The sequence below is a fragment of the Chanodichthys erythropterus genome, chromosome 21, assembly GCF_024489055.1.
Source record: "Chanodichthys erythropterus isolate Z2021 chromosome 21, ASM2448905v1, whole genome shotgun sequence".
Taxonomy (NCBI): domain Eukaryota; kingdom Metazoa; phylum Chordata; class Actinopteri; order Cypriniformes; family Xenocyprididae; genus Chanodichthys; species Chanodichthys erythropterus.
The window spans coordinates 34557715-34580654 of record NC_090241.1 but is presented as its reverse complement, the minus strand read 5'-3'; the positions used below and the strand labels follow the sequence as shown (position 1 = coordinate 34580654).

The window sequence follows — 22940 nt, the reverse complement described above, 5'->3', positions numbered from 1 at the left end:
ATATTTTTATGAATACAAAAGCAAAATCATGTTTGTACATAATTTATGTAATCACATTTTAAAATTCCATATACCTTTGCAATTATTAAACAATTATACACAATAAAACCACACTGGCAACTTTAATGAGAAAATATTATAACTTTTTATAAGTTAAACATTAAAATAAATTCACATCAATTTCAATATTTATTTTAAATACATTTTATATTTCAAAAAAGATAAATCAGTTTCATTAAACAGCAGATTCCCACTGCAGCGAACCCATATAGTGAGACAACAAGCCCCACTATATGAAATCAACGATTTTTGTGTAACAAATCCTTCAAGTTAAATATCTATACAGATAAACTTTCAAAAATAAAAACTCTGACACCCTGCCCCATTCTCCCTTATAAGCAACCTAAATAAACCTAATGCATCACCGCAAAAACAAACATACCTTTGCAAACTAAAGTGAAAAAATCTCAATTATCTCATTCATATGCTTCAGTCTCAGTGTAAATCAATACCAACGCAGAGCCAAGAGTCTCTGTACAGACAGTAGCAGTAATCATGACACAGCAGTCCAGAGCTCACAGGAAGTGGATTTCAGATAAGTGGCCCAGAAAATAACTACTGAGCAGCTGCTGTTATTGAATTCTCTCTCTCTGCTGCACACACACAGAGATAGAGAGATAAACACATCTGTGAGCTCTCCTAAAATACTCAACGCACAACATATAAAACCCCAAACCATACAAAGACTTTATACAACATTTGAATACAGGCCGTTAAATCTCACCTTAAGTTGCAGAGCGGCAGTGAATTCCTACAGCATCCTTATCCGTGCGATAGCCTTTAATGCTGTCTGTTAGAATCTCAAGGGAAGGCGGAGACTAAAGACATCTGGACATATAGGACAGGCAGCGAGGACACGTTACAAGCCAATGAGGAAGACAAGCAGAGAGCAGGAGACTTTTGCTCTCCCTCCCCTCACCAAGAGACACACTGACACAGTCTCTCCTCAAACCCAGACACACGCTCACTTGTAAACATGCACACGCCACTGGCTCGTATTTATATTTGTCATGACATCAGGCCAAAAGAAATCTCTTGAGGACGTACCCTCTGAAGGCATGCATGCAAGGTTAAACTTTCACCAGATGACTATTCATTTGAACTGGCATAATGCAACATACTCTCAGAGCGACTGCAAATCTGCTGGTAATCACCAAGAAAACTTAGCAACCACCTACAACATCCCAGCAACCACCCTGGACATTCTAGCAACCCCCATACAACCACCCTGAACCCCTTGGCAACCAGCCAGAACACACTACCCAAAATAAATAAGCATAGCAACACCTTGGCAACCACCCAATTTTGCATATGCAAACACCACTCACATTTTGTTCATAAAATATAAGTATGTGGTTGTAAAAATATATTTTATATTATCAGTGTGGACTGTGGGTTTTGGATCTTTAAAAAAAAAAAGTAAAACAAGAATGAATATTCCTCTTGCAGTCACTGTCCTTATGTGACAGGCTTTATATAACAGACCTGGTTTTGTTTGTTAAAATTAGACCCGAGACCCAGATTCAATAATTTATTTATTTTTTGCCACTTCTACAGGACCATTTCAGTATGTCAGATTGAGTCTCGTCAGGGACAGAGAGAGAGGCTGGGTCAAGCCAGCCAGAAGATGCTTCAGATCAGATTTATCCAACCGCCTGCAGAAGAAAACAGAAACACTGTGTGGTGGAGAGAGATTTATTCTATTTGTTTAGAAAATCCTATTAGTAAATTATTTAAGAAAATAAGATATTTACAAAAAAATTATGTTTATCCTGAGGTTTGCCGGGTGCTGGATCCAGGCCGTATCCAGATCAGATGGAGAACCTGTGTCTGGACCTGACTACAACGTAGCCCAGGAGACAATGTGCCTACAGATCAAGTTCTGGCTGCATCTATAATTCAGATTTTTAATCCCTGTATCCGCTTACATATATTTATATATACTCTATTTTTAATCTCTATAATAAAATGTATAATTCAGATTTTGATCTCTATATCCATTTACATATATTATATATATCTTCCAAGGGTTTTTTTCCCTCCTAGGACTTTTTTCCCAGTGCTAGCACGCTGGGTTTTTCTCCTAGGGTTTTTTTTCCACCCCTGGGAGTCAGCCGACATTGGCTTAATGTAGCACCATCTTGTATATATTACATATTACCACGCTTGTTTGTACAGCTTATTTTTAACCACTTCCCTTTTTCTGTGCTTCTAATATGTAAAGCTGCTTTGAAACAATTACCAATTGTAAAAGCGCTATATAAATAAATTTGACTTGACTTGACTTGACTTAAAAAAAATGCCCATCTTGGCAAGTATCCTAGTAAACACAGTCAGTTATGGCTTGAGTGAACGAAAGAAAACGCATGCGTACAGTATCAGTATACTGGATCCGTACATTAGGTATTAAAGTGACAGCAGCCTAATATTTCTGCTGCTGTCTGTTTTTTAAAGTTAAAGGGTTAGCTCACCCAAAAATGAAAATCCTGTCATTAATGACTCACCCTCATGTCGTTCCAAACCCATAAGATCTCCGTTCATCTTCGGAACACAGTTTAAGATATTTTAGATTTAGTCCAAGAGCTTTCTGTCCCTCCATTGAAAATGTATGTACGGTATACTGTCCATGTCCAGAAAGGTAATAAAAACATCATCAAAGTAGTCCATGTGACATCAGAGGGTCAGTTAGAATTTGTTGAAGCATCGAAAATACATTTTGGTCCAAAAATAACAAAAACTACGACTTTATTCAGCATTGTCTTCTCTTCCAGAATCCTTTCCATTGAATTGATTCCATTGAATCCTTTCATCTGTCGGCGTTGGTAATGCACTTTTACGTCGCCGGGGTTGTTTTTGGCGATTAGGACATCCGCGACATTTTGAAGCATCGAAAATACATTTTGGTCCAAAAATAACAAAAACTACGACTTTATTCAGCATTGTATTTTCTTCCGGGTCTGTTGTAAATCCGCGTTCACGACTCCGTTGCTGCTTCTTCTTCTTTCCTGTTTTACGGCGATTGGTGCATTACCGCCCCCTTCTGCTCCGGAGTGTGGTTCATGACTCCGCAGTGACGCTGCTGACGTGTTATCCGGTGCGCCTGAGCTTCGTTTACAGTCTGAGGGAGACGCACGCTGTTTTTAACGATGTCTTTAGTACCTTTCTGGACCTTGAAAGTAGTGGTTAATTTGCTGTGTATGGGGGATAAAAAAAAAAACCTTGGATTTCAGCAAAAATATCTTAACTTGTGTTCCGAAGATGAACGAAGGTCTTACGGGTGTGGAACGACACGAGGGTGAGTCATTAATGACAGAAATTTCATTTTTGGGTGAACTAACCCTTCACCCACCAATCAAACAAAAAAGGACAGAGAAAAAAAAATCTCTCACTGTTAACTGAATAACTTTTGAAACTTTATTAAGGATTAATCTATGTTTAATTTATACAGTGAAGACTATTTACATTTGACTACTTTATTCAGGGTCTCTATCTGAAAACTACTGTTTAATAATGTTTTAAATTTAAATTAGTTTAGTAGTAGGCTAGTAATTTAGCTGTGGTCTCAAAATTATAAATAGAGAATTGTGAAAATTTCTAAATTGTGAGAATTTTTTAAGTCACCAGCCATTGGTAGATGTAACAAAAAGTTAGTTTATAAGTTATATAATTTATATATATATATATATATATATATATATATATATATATATATATATATATATATATATATATATATATATATATATATATATATATATATATGTATTGTAAAGAAATGTATACTTTTGGAAAACAGTTACTTTAAATTGTAATAATATTGCACAATATTACTCTTGTTGACTGCATATTTGATCAAATAAATGTAACTTTGAGTTAATCTTATTTCAAAAACATAAAAAATCCTACTGACCTCAAACTCTCTCTATATATACTGTATAACTCATTGAGACATGAGGCACTCTACCAACAAGAAACAGCTGAGATGATGCTGCAGTTTAAACTCATAAAGCTGTGCAGGAGAGACATCTGATACTGAAAAGATTTCATTTGTGATTTTTATAGGCTCAAATCCACATTCAACAAGCTAGTAAGAAATCAAACTAAACCTGTCATATTTTGCCTTTGGCCCAGACACTATTACTTACAACCTGCAAGCAATAAAACAGGAAAACTATAATTATGTAATTATGTTTTTGAAATGTGAATCACTAGAGGTGGTGTGTACAATTATCATGTTATTTTTAAAGGGAAAACAACCGCATGCAAAGAAATAAAAAATGTTTCCAACTGAACATGTCATCAGGAACACAGCACGATAGCATGACATCATTAACAGTGATAATACTCGGGGCTGGTGGGCTAAAAGGATCCAACATGCAAGACCAGGCTGTGACGATCCACAGGCATTTCCTAGAGCCAGTCCCTCCTAATCCAATTGACTCCGGCCCACACCCTTGTCTGTCATACAACTAACACGATTTAAACACTTGATGCTGTTCCCACAGGAATCTTAATGCTCCATTCCACTGCACATTGACACAAAGACAAATAAAGCCTTACACTGCAGCTCTGTTACAAACCCTGAGCTTGTTGTCTACTGTCTACTGCCTTCTAAGGTGACATCCTAACAAAATGGAACCTTAAGTATTTGGAACTGTGATAAACAGTGAAATTCTAAATGGCTGTTTGGAACATTTAAATTCTGAAAAGTATTCTAAAAATGCATTCTAAAAATCTAAATAGTTCATAAAAAGGGATTATTCGCTGTATTTTGAAGTGCCCACAATAACAATACCATCGCAATATATTGTATTACCATATCAGCAAATGCATGCAAAAATTAACATGAGTGCTAGTTTGGAACAAAGCTTTTGTTTGCATATTTCATATTTCATTTAAACTCTTGCTGCACCTGGTTTTTATATCAAATAAAGACTTTTAAAGATCATAAGAATGACCAGAAAAAAAAAAATATACTTAAAAAAACAAAACAACTGTACTATAACTATATTTAAATGTTTAATGTTAAAACACTTTCTCATCAAATGCAAAAACCTTAAAAATAATGGATGGATAATCAATCCTCCAATTTTGTGCTGTCTTTGTCTTATAATGCATCTTTAGCCTTTGTCCAGCCCTAAACTAATCTGGTTTGCAGCCTAAACATGTGCTTAATGTTCTTTTTAGTTGGACTACAGGCTGAAACAGATGTTTAATTGGTCAGGCCTTCTCTGGACAAGATATTACGTACGTTCTACATTATAGCTGGATACTGATTTCAGCAATAGAACAAGCTGCACTGAATGATAATGAAGGAAACTTGTCAGGGAAAGTCTTTTAGTTTAATAATTTAAAGGCAATAATAAAAGCCAATTGTATAACAAAGATCAAAATTTTATTGATGCAGCTGAATAGTCTAATTGTTCTGGAGACATTAGAGTATAAATTGAGCTACTGTCGGCAGAAATTCAGAGACACAAATATTGATTAAACTGCATTAAAAGACCTATAAATTAATCCACTCCACCCTGATAACTTCATTAGAAACTCATGTTCTCAAGTTTTCTCCTGGTTCAGATGAACCATCTGAACCTACAGCCCACGCTGTGTAAAAATAAGTATTTTTGTCTCATTTTCCAGTAATAAAAATAAAAAATAAAACAAGATCGATTTACTTGAGAAGCAAAACTGCATAAGATCATATCCAAGCCAAGAACCACACTGTCCATTTTAATGAAGTGAAATTTCAAACACAGCCACTTTATACGTGCATAATGATGAATATATTGCGCCAACTAGTGGTTGAGGTAATAATCACCTTTAGTACACTACTAGGAAATAGACTGTGGTCTGGCTCTAAGACCATACGAGACCCAGATCCAGACTCGAAGTACTGAGACTCAGACCAATAACATTAAGTAATGAAACTCAGTCCAAAGCCACGTTGATGTGGTCTCAAAACACAAGACCAAAACCACAAGATCAAGACTCACAGTTTTACACACCCGTAAGAAGAAAAATGTATTATAAGGGATAATAGAGAGGCTTCATGTCTGACAAGTGAACAGCAGTGAAAGCCTGCATACTGATATAACTGGAAAATGCAGTGCAGACTGACAGGCATTAACAAGTGTAAATCCATTGTAGTAATCATATAAATCTAGTGGACTTGATGTTTGAGCCTGAGGGAGATGCTCTTTTGGATCCAACTACAATATGTTAAAATCCTGCATAGCCTGGCACAACTGACCCAGTTTCAACAGTGCCAGTTTCTCTGAGAGGCTTTTTTTTATTTCAATAACTAGCCTAGATGGCCAATTTAAAGGGGTGGTTGATTATGAAATCACTTTTTTTAACTTTAGTTAGTGTGTAATGTTGCTGTTTGAGCATAAACAACATCTGCAAAGTTACGACACTCAAAGTTCAATGCAAAGGGAGATTTTTTTTACAGAGTTATCTGTTTAAGGACTATAACGAACAGCTGGACTACAACAAGCTTCTTCCCGGGTTGGTGACATTACTAACCCTAAAATTTACATAAACCCCGCCCCCGAGAACACACAACAAATGGAGGCCATGTTGGGCTGCTTTAGAGAAGAGGAAGAGTTGTTGTAGTCGAGTGTTGTTGTCATGCCGTCATTTTACGCCGGACTGCTTCACAAACGAGGGTCAATTCAACACAAAAGATGAACATGACGGCACATGCTAGTGGATGAGTTGAATCAACTCCACAGCAACTACATCAATTTATCCACTAACCATTCAGAAACGTCTAAAAGTTGTAACTTCTTCCTGAGTCTCTCCATCAGTGTCGACTCCGGTTTGAACACCAACACTGACAATCCTCATTTTGGCTGCGTGAGATTCTCCAGCTTTGTTGTTGTTGAGCAACTGGGGCCGGGAGCAGCAGCTCATTTGCATTTAAAGGGACATTTGCATTTTTGCTCACACCCAAATAGGGGCAAATTTGACAAGCTATAATAAATGATCTGTGGAGTATTGTGAGCTGAAACTTCATAAACACATTCTGGAGACACCAGAGACTTATATTACATCTTGTAAAAGGGGCATAATAGGTCCATTTTAAAGGTTCCTAATGTTGTTTTGGAGTCTCCTAGGTTTACACGCATCTAGAGTAAAATAAAAATATAATAATAATAATATAATATACATTGCAGCATTATTTGAATATTCAATCTCTCTAAACCCCTCCTTTCCGAGAGCCTCCTCTGCTCTGATTGGTCAGACGGCCCAGTCTGCTGTGATTGGTTGACCACTTAAAGCATGTAGGGAACAAAACGCCCATTACCACATCTGAATTTCAGCTCAGGAGGTTTCTTAAGCGCTTGATAAACAGTGATACGAACAGTAACAATGGTGTCGGTGTTTCCGTATCAATTCCAGCGCGAGTCCTCATCCTTTGGAAGTGCATCCAAAGTACAATAGAAACCAAACTCTTCCAGTCTCAGCTACTACATTGTTTGAGGGTGGGTTAAAGTTGACGTTGTTCGTGGGCAGCCAATGAAGACCATAGCCTGGCATTATGCAAATTTGTTACATTGTTATGTAGGAATATAATAGGAAGTAACACTGAAACTTGTTTCGGCAGTTCAAAATAGATTTTTTCTTTAAGGAGACAATAACTTTATTTGTCGTGCACTTTCCAGGCCTTTTGCATTCACAAACAACTTTATTACACACCGCAAGAAAGGTAATATTAAAAAAAAACATAATAGGGGCAGATTAAAGCCTAGAAATGACATGATGTTGGAGTTAAAATGAAGCTAGAAGTTTTTGAATGCAAGCCTTCTTTAGAGTGATCAGGTCGTACTATAATCCAACATGACTCAATTTCTCCCCTCAATGAGTCATCTGACGACTAGGGACGGGCTCTGGGTTTAAAGGCAATATTCTGGAAGACTTGAGTAGCTTTACCAGTGTCCAGAAACCCATAGAGTCCAGAGACTTTAATGGCCTGATTTTACTAGAGAAAAACAACATCATAAACTGGGCATCAACACCATTTTCCCTCAGCTACCGAATACTGTAGTGAAATGTACAAGCATAGCTTATACATAAACACACACACACACACACACACACGAGAAAGCAGATCAGTGAATATTTCATATTTTGCCATTCTTTCAGTGGAAAATGTGTGTCAAGATAGCTTGTAACTCTGTATGTGTGCAAGTGAGTTGCACATTATTATCTGGAATAATATGATCTCGTTAGAGGGAATGTAATTAATAGGCCTTAAAATATCAAAATGTCATTAAACATGTCATGCACTCATTTGTAAAGGACATTTCCTGAGGGGCTTTGCAAATCGAAATACAATTCCAACTTCACTTCAAGGATAATAAAGTCCATACGCGTGACCTTACTGAACATTTAAACAGCTGTCTTATTTGATGGAATATATAGAATATAGACTATAACATGACACCGGTTCATGAGGTCATGCACAATGGAAGACTATTTAGTTCCATTCCAAAACCTAGTAAACTGACTACCCTGAAGTATTATAGGCACATTCCTGATGTGAAAGACAGCAACATTATGCTGACTTTTAAGATACCTTGCTTTGACCAAATGTTAAGGCAGGATTGACTTTTGAGCTACTCAAAAACTTGATTTAAATAAATAAATAATAATTAAATGAATTATTTTTAATAATTAAAATGAATTCATTTAATTTTAAATGTGTTAAAATTAAAATTAAAAAACTAAATTAAACTAAAACTAAATTTAAAAATAAAATTGAAGTTTAAAATGACTAAAACCAAAACTGAAATAAAAAAAATTAAAATATATATAAATATTTCAATGAAATCCAAAACACAAAGCATTACAAAAGGACATAACAAAATTACTAAAACTTTGATTATAATTAGTAAAATTAAAATCAAAACTGAAACTATAAAACTAAAATCTTATTCAAAATATGAATAAATAATACTAAGATTGCAGAGAATAAAGAAAATAAATTAAATAAATGTATACATTTACAGAAAAAAATATATTTACAGAAAATAAACAGTAAACTACCTTTAAAAATAATTCATTCTAATTAAAAATATTTTATTCAATATTATATGCTTACCAGAGGATTGCATTTGTTGGCAACGTCTGTATCTGTATGATGAACCCTAGTGACATCATGACACCACGACATCATCATACCAGTGTGGTGATGTCATCTAACACTGTGCCCGGCTTTTAAGACACCAAATTACAAGCCGCACAAAAGTGTGCCACATGTTAAGATCATGAGATTTTTGCCCTGAGCATTTCCAACTCGCAGTCAGAACCCAAAGTGCAGCCAGCCATAAACACGATCCGTCTAATGCTTGTTAGTTTAGCTTGGTGATCCTTACGTATTAGATTTCAGTCAAGAAATCCCCCCAAAACAATAGGCAGATAACGTACTATAACTACAATAGTTAAATTGTTAACTTACATGGAAGACTGAAAATGCAGGAAAATCTTGACTTACATGCAGAGAAACTTCACAGGTCCAGTATAGACTTCAAGATTCAAAGTAAAGTGTTCAACCTTCATTTGTCATAATTACAACCTTGCAGTGATTCAGAGGAGAGGCTCCATCTCCTGACTCTGACTCTAAAGGAACTGGTCTCTCTTCTTATATGTTTACCCAGCGTCTTCATAGAAACACACATATATATATATATATATATATATTCTCTTAACTAGTAAATGGACAAGCTGGCATCCGTCCAGGTTGGATGGATATATTTTTCCCTAAGCCTGAACGGAGGTATAGACCTACACTGAGGGCCATTAGTAGTGGATATGGATCCTACCTGCCATGTCTAGAGCTCTTACAGAGATTCAGATTTAAATGGATCATGGTGCATATTTCAGATTATTATGCACAGGCAGAATGTTGAAGTTTTTAAAGTACGTTATAAATGACATAACTGTTATGCGGTCTGAAATGTTCCAGATTCTCAGTGTTAAAGTGAAGTGAACAGCATGATCCTGTCAAATCACACCACAAACTTACACTTCTGTCTGAGGACGCATTTGAATTTTTAATGTTTAAATTACTAAAGACAGGCCACTTTATCGTCATCTTCCTAATCCTCAACATTACACCATAATCAATCAATTCTTTTTTATCACTGTTAATTGTCATACACCACCAACCTTCTGAAAACCAACAGCTTAGACCAGCCAGATGACCCGTTTAACCATCACTGACTGTAGTCAAGGTATGTTTTGGCATGTTGTTTTTGGCTGGTTGTCTTATATGACACTAGTGAAGTTGGTATAGTATACCTGAAATGTTAACCACTATCCATCTAAATCCAAACCAGTTTAAACCATCTTGGAACTAAAGCTGGGGTCTAAGCTGTTCCTTTCAGCAGGAAATCTTTTAGGGAATAACTATGGAAGCACTTTCTTATCTGCTATAAGAAAAAAATTGCTTTAGTAAAAAAAAAACTATAACTGAGTTTTGTCATAATTTCGACTTTTTGTCATAATTATGAATTAGTTTGTCATAATTCCTACTTTTTTGTCATAACTGACTGAGTGGCCATGTTTATGACAAAGTTTTTAATCAAAAACGTAAAAACTTTTTATGCGCATTGGCCTTTCATTTACACAACAGTGGCATTATTTTGGCGGGCCTGAAAATGCAAACTTTTGAAAACTGTGTTCCAAAGTGCAAGTTTTTGAAAACTATACCATTATCTGTCTCTGTGTAAACTACAAAAACTTGAATCTGTGAAAAAGTTTACGGCATGCACATGCATGTTACATCAACATGATCTCATGGCAATTCGGATATATTCTTACAAGGTGGCTAATTCATATGATTTCGCACATATGATCTACCCCTAAACCTACCCGTCACTGGGGTTTAGAGGAATTCGTACGAGTGAGGTCGCAAGAATTTGTAATTTTTTTGCTGAATCATACACTCTAAAAAATGCTGGGTTAAAAACAACCCAAGTTGGGTTGAAAATGGACAAACCCAGCAGTTGGGTTAAATGTTTGCCCAACCTGCTGGGTAGTTTTACTTAACTCAACTATTGTTTAAAAATTACAGTATTGCTTACTTAAAATGAACCCAAAATATCTTGAAAATTAACATTTATTAATATGTTTAATAAATGAACATTTTAATTTCATTTTAGATTCATTTTAAGTCAGCCATATAGTCATTTTCAAACAATAGTTGGGTTAAATTAAACTACCCAGCAGGTTGGGCAAACATTTAACCCAACTGCTGGGTTTGTCCATTTTCAACCCAACTTGGGTTGTTTTTAACCCAGCATTTTTTAGAGTGTACGTATATTACGAGTTGCCAATTTCGTATGAATTTGCACAAATGACCTGCCCCTAAACCTACCTGTCACTGGAGTTAAGACAAATTCGTATGAGTGAGGTCATAAAAATTCATAATTTTCTTTTGCTAAATCGTACGTATATTACGAGTTGCCAATTTCATATGAATTCGCACATATGAATATGACTTTTTGTCATAATTGATTTATCAAAGCATGTTTTTTTTTTTCTTGTAATGGACTAAGTTATGCTTATGTATCACTAGCCTATATGATGAAGATGAAAATAATGAGTGATTATGTTGATGATCATAGTGGTGATGAAGTTTGTACAAAATTAAAGGCAGACCACTTTTTATCATTATTTTCCTCATCCTCAACATCATAGTCAACATCATCACCTTCATTATAAAACCATAATCAGTATCAATATAACATCAACGGTGATGATTATGATACTTGATGTGATGAGGATGAAGGTGATGATAAAAGTGGTGTGTTTAGTCCTGTCCATCCATCAGTGTGAGGCGGCTTATATGGAGGATGAGGCAGCGACCGGTCTCACTGCAGACAGGCTCAAGTTTCAGCCGCATTAGAGGCAGAAGTGCAGCTGCAGCCCCTCGTTTATCAGGCTTTACTGGGCTGAATCTAATCTGAGCATGATGGAGTGATCCATCTAAAACACCAGCACGTCTCTGTTTCACATCAACCGGGCTGCATTTACTACTATTGCTCTTTAACTCTGCTTATTCCATTAAGACCACAGTCATAATTATAGGCTCTCACACGAAATCAACAGTGCCAAACAAAATCCAGGGTCTCGGCACGTGCTTTGTTTATTTTGTAGTGGTAAAGTAAATCGTTAAAGCACATATACAAGGAGAAAAAAAGAAAAGTCAAGCACATTCAGATGATAGTGTCGATGAAAATTCAATCCTTAGACAAAACCCTATGAGCCAAAAGCAATTGATTATGAATGAGAAAAAAGAACTAGAGCGCGCGCAAAAGAAAGGGTGTGTCTTACTACAAGTCAGTACAGAAGAGTGAGCGCGCCCTCTTCTGGTCGTTTTCTGAAAATGCGCATACACGTTCGTTACTTGGCAAGGACAGAAGATGCATTATAGATTTTATTTTTTTGTGCAAGTATAATTACTAATAATGCGCCTCCCAAAGCATCTTTAGATCCTACTTCAGATTTTCTAGAAACTTTATTGATTGACATGTAAGTGACCTAAACAAATCTCAAATTTCCCCTTCAAGAGACAGTTCACCCATTTACTCACCTTCATTGCATTCCAACTCTGTATATGACTTACTTACTTTCATGGAACACAAAAGGAGATATTCTCATCTCACAATAAAAAGATGGTGACTACTGAGGTCTAAAAAGTGCATAAAAGTACAGCTAATGGGCTATAATCTCATCTTCTGAAGCCATTCAGTAGCTTTGTGTGATGAAGACACTACAATTAAAGTCCTAAAAAATCATTTTAAGCAACATAAGGGTGAGTGAATGGTGAGATTTTTAATTTTGGGGGTGAAGTCGCTCCAATATGGCCATCATACTTAGAGACTATACAAAACTAATCAGACAAATAATTATTAGAGGAAACAATACTGATCAAAAGGTGAACATTTATTAACAAGCAAATTAATAAATGTGTATTGTTTAATTATTAGTCATTAAACTTATTAATAAATGTTCATTTACTAAACATATTAACAAATGTTAGTTTCCAACATACTTTGGGTTCATTTTAAGCAAGCATGCAGTCATTTTTAAACAATGGTTGAGTTAAATAAAACTACCCAGCAGGTTGGGCAAACATTTAACCCAGTTGCTGGGTTTGTCCAACTTGGGTTTAATTACTACCAGTTCATCTAACCATTATGTAAAATCAATTCACATTAAATTTAACATCCGACTTAATTATATTTTGTGATTAATAGAATCTATATGACTGATTCAATGATTTTACAGGTTAAGGCAACAACATAATAAAACAAAATGGAAATGAATGCACTGAATATAAAATAATCATTTACTCACATTTGCTGACAAACTTGCACGTTGCAGAGCCACTGATAATATTATTCAGGCCGAAATGCTGAAGAAACGAAGCAGCAGCTCTTTAATTCATCACCTAAACTTCACAGCACATGAGTCACCCTCTCTCTCACAGGCCCAAACACATGCTCAGACTTACATGAAAACCTTCCTGTCCTTGGCTCCTGTTTCTCCAGCGGTGGATTAATGCATTGGTCACACACTCATGCTCACACACAGATGCAGAGGCTGGTCATAGCGGATGTCCAGAGGAGGTAGACCCCTGTGTGTGTGACTAAAAGGTAGCGTGGAAAAGGCTTCTGTAACACACACAGTTGAAAAAGAGCTTTAGGATATTCCTTGCCCAGTCTCATGGCTATGGATCAGTTTCCAACACTGTCTCCCTATGCATCAACAATCAAAGGAAGTCATTGGATCAGATGAATCTGTGCCGGAAGAACAGCACCATCAGCAGGCTCACAGGCTCTTGGCACCGACTGAAGATGCATGCTGTAATATTCATGTGCAGCTGTGAACATGCCTAGTTAAGAAGCCCCAGTTAAATTAGAGTAAGACTTACAGGTCTGGTTTCACAGACAGGGCTTAGATTAAACCAGGATTAGGCCTTAGTTCAATTAGGACATTAACATAACTTAGAAAAACATTACTGGTGGTGTGCATCTTGAGACAAAACAATGTCACTGACATATTTTAAGATGTCGGTACAGGTTGCTTCCAGTTAAAACAGCTTAAACATGCATTTTAGTCTGGGACTAGACTTAAACCTTTTCTGTGAAACCAGGGAAACAGCCACTGTTGGAAGAGGCCATTGGATTTTTTTTATTTTTTATATATAAATGTTATATTTATTTTATGTTCATTACATGAGGTCTCAACTGTTTAGAGTTGTCTTTACAAAAAAACGCTGTGGCACCATGGTGAAATGTTAGTACTTTTAAATACACTGTACCATGGTAAAATCTAATAAAACTAACCAACTAACCAACTAACTAACTAACTAACTAACTAACTAACTAACTAACTAACTAACTAACTAACTAACTAACATCAACTATCTAACTAAACTGCTTTATTTTTTTAACTTACTAACAACTAACTGACTAACATCAACTAACCTGCTTTATTTCTTTAACTAACTAACTAACTAACTGTCTAATATATCGACTATCTAACTAACCTGTATTATTTCTTTAACTAACTGACAAACCAACTAACCTTATTTATTTGTTAACCAACTAACTAATATGCTTTATTTCTTAACTAGCTAACTAACCGGATTTATTTGTTAACCAACTAACTAATATGCTTTATTTCTTAATTAACAACTATCTAGCCTGCATGCTTTTTCCTAACCAACTAACTAGCAAGTTAACAAACGTCTAACTGACTAACATCACCTAACTTGCTTTATTTATTTAGTAACTAACTAGTTAACTAACCTGATTTATTTCTTAACCAACTAATATGCTTTATTTCTTAATTCGCTAACTAACCTGATTTATTTAATCAGCTAATATGCTCTAGTTCTTAACTAACAACTTACTAACCCTGTTTTTTCTTAACCAATAGCAAGTAAGTTAGCTAACTAACCAACAACTAACTGACTAACATCAGCTTACCTGCTTTATTTCTAACTAACTAACTGACCAACCAACTAACCTTATTTATTTGTTAACCAACTAATATGCTTTATTTCTTAACTAGCTAACTAACCTGATTTATTTCTTAGCCAACTGACTAACTAATATGCTTTATTTCTTAACTAACAACTAATTTGCCTGCTTTTTCTTAACCAACTAACTAGTGAGTTAACTAACACCAACTATCTAACTTGCTTTATTTCTTTAACTAACTTGATTTATTTATTAACTAGCTTACTAACCTGGCTTATTTCTTAACCAACTAAGTAATAGTTAGCTAACTACTGTAACTAGCTAGTAACTAACTAACTAACTAACTAACTAACTAACTAACTAACTAACTAACTAACTAACTAACTAACTAACTAACTTCTTATTTCATGGTGAGTTTTGCATTCCAGCAGGTTCAGCTGTGTTTCATTGTGTTTGGTATGAGGAGGGCGAGGGATTCCAGTCCTCCTAACAAACACCGTTTAAGGTAAAAAACCATGTGCAAACATTTCATGGGTCACTACATCACTGCATGTCTTCCTGATTACTGTACTGAATACAAAACTACAAACACATTAAGACATATCTTTATGAACAAACTGTATGGTATATACACAATTACTCTTAAATCTTAAAGTTTGTTTGATAGTTCACCTATTATAGAATTAGTAAGAGACTGCACTAACAATGACTAATAATATATATTATAATAGAATATATAATATAATAGTCATATACGAAAAGAAAACTGTCAAATAGTGATTTGAGAAGAACCAGAGAGGTTAGAAATCTCTCTCTCTCTCTCTCTCTCTCTGTTTTCCCTCATCTCTTCATCAGTCTCATCCTCTCTAGGCTCATATAAGGACTCAGACTGCTGATCGCTCTGTGATCTTCTAGTGAAGCAGAACTTAACTATCACTGCAGGTAAGAGCTTTACTATTATTATTACTGCATACAATAAAATTTGGGAAAGACAGAACACTTGTGTGTGTTTTGACCCTTTATCCAGAATTGATATCAGAGAATATGGTCACACTTTACACTAAGGTCTCATTTGATATTGTTAATTAATGCATTAGCTAAAATGAACAATAAAAAAGCAATATATTTTTTTTTGCTTATGTTAGTACACACAATGTTAACAGATTCAACTTTTGATTAAAAATGTATTAGTAAATGTTGATATTTATATAATACTTTAAAAAACATTGGCAATGACAAAGAATATGAAACATTCCACTTTACCTGAATTCACCAAATTTGATTCATTGTACTTTATCCAGCTACAATTTACCTTCGTATGAAGAAAAATTCATTTAAACTCTGAAAACACATAAAATCCAGAGCAGAAATTCAAAAAAAAAAAAAAAATTGTGATGAGGCAAATGAGTTTAGGCCTGATGAAGTTTACTTTTTGCATCTAACTAATTTGTGTATCTTTTAACGTGTGCGTGTGTCAATACTGTCAGGATGCCGCTCGGAGGAGGAAACAAGTGTGGCTGCTGTAAGAAGACGGTGTATTTCGCAGAGGAGGTCCAGTGTGAGGGACAAAGCTTCCACAAGTCCTGCTTTCTGTGCAGTAAGTCACACATTAGCCTGTTACTGATCCCTCGGTATTCACATCACAGTATGTTATCTCACGTGAAAGATGGGAGCAGATGTTCAAGCTCAAGCCGGGAAATCTATTAGAGACAGACACACATTGACACAAACTTTCACCTGACACCTCCAGTGCTCTATAATAGAGTATTTTAGGCATAAAGGATGTGCATGTTAGAGTGAGATTCTCCGTGTGGAAATGGGTGGTGATGGTTAGTCCTGTAGAGAGAGGGTGTTAACCGGAAAATGGAAAGATTATTCATGCAGATGGTCATATATATCATGGAAAATATGCTATTCTTGAACAAAACTGTGAGCTGTGAATGTGACACGAATCTCCACCAATGCTCTCATTTATGATTTTTTCTGTCCTACAAAAAGGCATTATCCTAAAAGAAAATAATAATAATTTGCTTAATTGTACACACGGATCATTAAAACTCTTTCCCCGCCATTGACGGAATTTTCCATGTTTTCACTGTTAAGGCCCTGATATACTTCAAATAAAATCAAAGAATGAACTGATGTGACGTCGTTTTGAACAAAATCAGACCAAAACAAAGTCCAATTGCTGCTCAAACTGGCACTGCGGAATTGCCAGATTTTCACAACAAAACCTGCACAAGTGCTGCTCAAAACTAGCCCAAAATTAGCCCAATTACGTTTTGGAAAGGGGCCGGAATTGCATTTCCATCGCATTTCCATCGCATTTGTGGTCGCTTCAACCCATGGACATGAATAAAAACCCGCGGCGACAGTGTTAATGTAGCACAATTCAAACACTGCCCCTAAACAAAGAACGAAAAAGAAGTTCAACGTGAGTATATCAGGGCCTTTATATGGTAGGGGGCGCTAAAGAGTACAGAATGCCTGGATCAAAACACAGACAAAGAAGAAAAAGAAACAAACGATGAAGCATTGCTTAAGCACATAAAATAACATGATCATCAAACATTAAACAGCATATAAATCAAAACTACATAATGTTACCGAATCAAAACATAACCCAGGATGAGTTTTAGGACTGTGAAGCTTTTTGATCTGGACATGGTCTTTGACAAAAACACGATTTTCACAGCTCTTTGTTCAAAATATTGCTTTATGAAACTTAATTGCATTCAAGTGTTGATAAAAAAAAAAAAAGAATGCATGAAGCAAAAATAAAACTTTTTTAGAGGCTATGTTCTTTCTTTTGATATACTGCATGGTCAGAGTTTCACAGTTTGGTGAAAATGACCAAAAATGCTGGCTCTGGCTGGCAACTTTTTTGAAAAACACTGGCGTGGAAAGAGTTAGAATTAGTTTGAGCTTCTGAACTAAAGACAAAAGTCCTTGGAGTGGAAAGCTGGCATGATTTTGCATACGGGACTGAGCAGCGAGTAAATCTTTTCTGTTAAACAGCGTGTCTATATTAGGTGTTGTACAAATGAACATCCTGGTGGATTTGTCTGCCTTTTAAGGCTGCACATCGCCTGCAGATCTGTGGAACAAATGGATGTTTATGTGCAGATGACACTCGCAGAGACATCAACACTGATGATGCATCAAAAGTATTATGTCACCAAATGACAGGGAGAGTGTATATGTATAGGCTTGATTTTTTTTCTCTTACTCAGCAATGGAGAGCAAATGATCATGTTTCTCAGATGTTTCTCCTGAGAAAAAGAGCTCAGTTGCATCCTCTAGTGCAGGAGTGTCCAAACCTGTTCCTGGAGAGCCACTGCAGAGTCGAGCCTCAACACACCTGTCTGGAAGTTTCTAGTATGGTTAGTTGGTTCAGGTGTATTGGTTTAGGGTTGGAGCTGAAGCCTGCAGGACAGTGGCACTCCAAGAGCAGGATTGGACACCCCTGCTCTGTCTAGAGTATCAGAAGAGATCTCAACTGTGTCTCAAACTGTTCTCAGACTTGTCAAGATGCCAAAGTTTTCATCAAATCTCAGATATCTCAACTCAATTATTTCTTGAAAAAAAAATTTTGTTATATGCTTTCTGTGTGTCAGTTTAGATTTCATAGATCTTAACCCTACTCCTTTCCTTGGGTCATTTTAATAAAATTTAAAAAAATCAGGTGTTCATCTCAGTGGTCTAAGAGCTTGCTTAAAACTTTCACATTTGAAATGGGAATACACAAAAAAAAAGGAGTCAAGGACTCAAGGAGTTTTTGTTTTTGTAATAAAAATAGTAACGAATCCCTCATTGTCTGTCAATTTAACCCCCATAGGGAATGAATGGGAAATGGGGGAAAATTGTTTTTAATGTTTTTTTAAAGAATATGCTAATTTTTATTAAAATTATTGGTAAAAAAAAAAAAATAGTACTTTAGAGGTAAATAAAATAATAACAAAAATGCATAAAAAAGAAAAAAATATTAACAAAACAAAATGATATAAGATTTCATGGACCAAAAAAAAAAGTGTATTTTTTTTAAGGCTTCAGTCATTTTGGAAGGATTTGTTACTAATTCTGAGTAAAACGATATAATAGCAAATCTCAAAGGTCTGATTTTTTTTTTAATTACCAAATGTAACTATATTATCACCCAGCTCTTTATTTAAAACTTACTATATAAGTATGTCTAATTTTATCCACATACATACAGTATTTGCATTGGGCAACATATAAACTATTCAGCAAATCTCAACTGCTTGATTGCTTGTATCGTCGCAAAATGTACTCTATACTATCACCCAGCTCTAATTTGCTTAATACAATCATAAGGCATGAAGATATTAAAATATTATAAACATTAACAAGATGATTTTCTGTAAAGCTGCTTTGGAACAATGTGTGTTATGGAAAGAGCTACACAAATAAACTTGACTCGACCTGCTCCACATTCACATAGTTGAAAATAAACAGCCGAATTAGTCGTTTTGGCAGCTTGGTTTAAATAAAAGCTGTATTTGGACTAACAAGGATGTTCTGAAACTTACAGTTTAGTATGTCTTTCTAGTACACTGACCTCTTATATGTCAAGTCTGTGAGATATAGCTGTGTATTATTAGTTTGCTATGAAGTGCAACATTATCCACAGAGTCTTGAACATGCATGCATCTTCTATGTTTACTGCAGTGGTGTGCAAAAAGAATCTGGACAGTACAACAGTGGCTGTGCATCAGGATGAGATCTACTGCAAGTCCTGCTACGGTAAGAAATACGGCCCAAAAGGGTATGGCTTTGGTGGAGGAGCGGGAACGCTCAGCATGGACACGGGCGAAGCTCTTGGAATCAAACCGGAGGGGTTAGTAAGGATGTTTCATTGAAAGCAAACTGTTTGTTTGTGTCTTTACCAATGTGAATTAAAGTAGCCTGATGTGTCACACAGACAAACGTCCCATCGTCCGACCAACAACCCCAACCCGTCAAAGTTTGCGCAGAAGCTTGGCGGTTCGGATGTCTGCCCTCGCTGTGGAAACGCAGTGTACGCGGCAGAGAAAGTGGTTGGAGCAGGAAATGTGAGTCAGTTTTTCTAGACTCGACTTGTGGAGACACAGTCATTTTGCCCTGGGTCTAATGCATTACCAAACTGGTTAACATAAACCTCATCTGGCAGATTTCTTTTATGTGCTGTATTAATTTGTAAGAAAAGTCTTGATTGTTTTGGCTTGGTTTTATTACCGACAACCATAAAAAATGCAATGCAAACACAACACCATGTCCTAACCTGCCCGAAAATAATACTGCAAACTGACAAAATTACTGCCAATCCGAACATGTCTGATGTTTTATATACAGCCACCCAACACAGCAAACAAAAGAGATACTAAACTACTGACAAAATGACCTTTTGGGCATCACTTGTCACAGTTGCTGCTGGCATGATGCAGGCAAGGCTGAACGTGTGTTTATGTGTGTCCTCTTTTAGTCTTGGCATAAGAGCTGCTTCAGATGTGCAAAGTGTGGGAAGGGTTTGGAATCCACCACTGTAGCAGATAAAGATGGAGAGATTTACTGTAAAGGTCAGTATCAAACATCATGCGTATGTATATTTATGGAAATAGGCAGAAATAGGAATATATAACAATGAATATTTAAATGTATATTATTAAAACTAAAGGCGCAATATGTAAGATTTTACATTAATTAATTGAAATATCAAAAAACCATTAGAACAATATTATATATTTTGTTGGCTTGTGTTCTTACATTATCCCAAATGTTTCCAAGAATGTTTAAATCCAGAGAAATAAGCTATTTGAACCAGGACACGGACTGAAAGCTAATCATTGGTATATAACTCAACACACTCTTAAGGCCCGTTCACACCAAGAACGATGACTATAAAGATAACGATAAAGATATCATTCTTAAAATCGTTGTAAATATAAAATAATAGCACTGTCCACACTACAGCTATATATTTTTTCCAGCTGTTGAATGATAAAACACTGACAATCAGAATCCATTCTAATTTTGGGCTCGTGCATTTAAAATGGCAGACGACAATGCGGAGAAGTTAATCGCAAAGGTTCAGAAAAATCCACCACTGTTTGACAAGTCAAACCCCCTTTTCAAGGATACTTTAAAGTAAATGGATATACGGAAAACAATTGGTCATACCCTCGGAATAAACGGTGAGAAGTATGAACGATGAGTTTTTAAGTTCCTTTTAAGTTGCAGTGAAAAAGACTAGGCGTTGTTTTTATGCCACTATATTGACTTTGTCAGCTAAATTCACTGTTAGATTAGATCGATTACACTAGCTATTCACTCCAAACATAGCCTGCTGAGGACATCTGCTGGTTAAAGCTGTGTAAATGCAACAAGAACAGCAAAAACATGTTGTACACATTAAATCTCAATTTCTTGATTTACCATGAGTACCATGTTTTACCATGACTAATACTGATCTAGCTTACTGCACTGTGCAACAACTGTCTCTGAGCGAATGCACAGAGTAGCATCAAACAACTTTTAACACACAAATGTATCTAATATGATAAACAGCGCTGCGTTACCCCACATATGCATGACCGGAAGAAGCGGAAGTGCTTATCTGTGGCATAATAAAAGCTCCACTGTGTGTGGAGACGAGCTGTGTGTCGCGCTCGTCTCTCATTAGCAATCGCTCCAGTGGCTTCCTTCCGCTTTAACGTTTTTCAGCCACACCCTGCTTCATACTACAGTAATTGTAATCTTTAATACATTAGCTCATGCATGAATATGATTTCTGCCCAAATCCTGTGGGATTCTTTTCCAGCGGCTGTAGACGTGAAGACAACACCTCCCATGATACAGCGAAATCAAGGCGTCATCAAGCTACGCATTTGTTTTGAATAAGCGACCTCTAGAGGCGAAAGTTACATATTGTGCCTTTAATGTGTAAAAATATTTATATAGTTGACATTTGTAACATGATCTATTATTTATTATATACGGTGGCCGAGAGAGTTCAACGCGCTGCAAATAAAGAAAACATCTTCATCAGTTTGACAACACACGCGCTGCAAACTGCACAACACTTACAAATAGTGAAAACATGTGGAGTTTGCAGCGCGTGTGTTGTCAAACTGATGAAGATGTTTTCTTCATTTGCAGCGTGTTGAGCTCTCTCGGCCACCGTAATTATAGCATTATTAATATTATTTATATTTAATATAAGATTTAATATTTATATTTATAATAACATAATTTATTTTAATAGTTATTGTAAAATTATTTATATTTATATAGGTTGCTATGCTAAGAACTTTGGACCGAAGGGCTTTGGGTTTGGTCAGGGAGCTGGAGCTCTCGCTCACGCTCAATAGAAATACAGCTGACATCGGTGAACCCAGGAGGACAAACTAGACACTTAACCACCTTCAAACCTCACGATGTATTAGAATAATGTCTAATAAATGTTATACAAACACATAAGTGCTCATTTTGGTGCTCAGAGTATGTACTAAATCCAATAAACGGGGTTTCATGTGAAATCCAAGACAGTATTATGAACTGACATTTTTGCAATAATAAAACTGGGTCATTTTTCCATTTACTGGGATTTATTTTTTTCATAAATTCAGAGACACAAAATAAATAGTTAATGCAATTCTCTGACTGGGCTACGCCATGCATTTTGCATTTGAAAAAAATATAATAACTAAGAATGCATGAATGCAATTATAATTTGAACAAACATGAAGTTTGTAAACGGACACAGAAAGCATTGAGTACGCACTAAGATGATGCGCTTGTTTTCTCCATGACATCATACATCAAAAACACGAGTGTAATGAGGAACAAAGCGTGTTTATGTCTTTGAGCCTGTCACGGGCCTGA

At 35.8% G+C, this 22940-nt stretch overlaps 2 protein-coding genes across 2 annotated transcripts in view; one reads left to right on the top strand and one right to left on the bottom strand.

Moving 5' to 3' along the window:
• The window catches only part of nav1b (neuron navigator 1b), an 88679-nt gene extending 87818 nt beyond the window's left edge, over positions 1 to 861 (bottom strand). Inside the window, exon 1 of the mRNA XM_067373595.1 lies at positions 785 to 861. The gene's annotated coding sequence lies outside the window, so the exon portion shown is untranslated. The remainder of the gene's footprint in view (positions 1 to 784) is intronic.
• Positions 862 to 15905: 15044 nt separating this feature from the next.
• On the top strand, positions 15906 to 22703 carry csrp1b (cysteine and glycine-rich protein 1b). The gene is made up of 6 exons (XM_067373538.1): positions 15906 to 16001; positions 16547 to 16656; positions 19749 to 19917; positions 20002 to 20131; positions 20542 to 20635; positions 22350 to 22703. The coding sequence occupies exons 2-6, from the start codon at positions 16548 to 16550 to the stop codon at positions 22424 to 22426; spliced, it is 579 nt and encodes a 192-aa protein (XP_067229639.1). The 5' UTR covers positions 15906 to 16001; position 16547; the 3' UTR covers positions 22427 to 22703.
• The last annotated feature ends 237 nt before the right edge of the window (positions 22704 to 22940 follow it).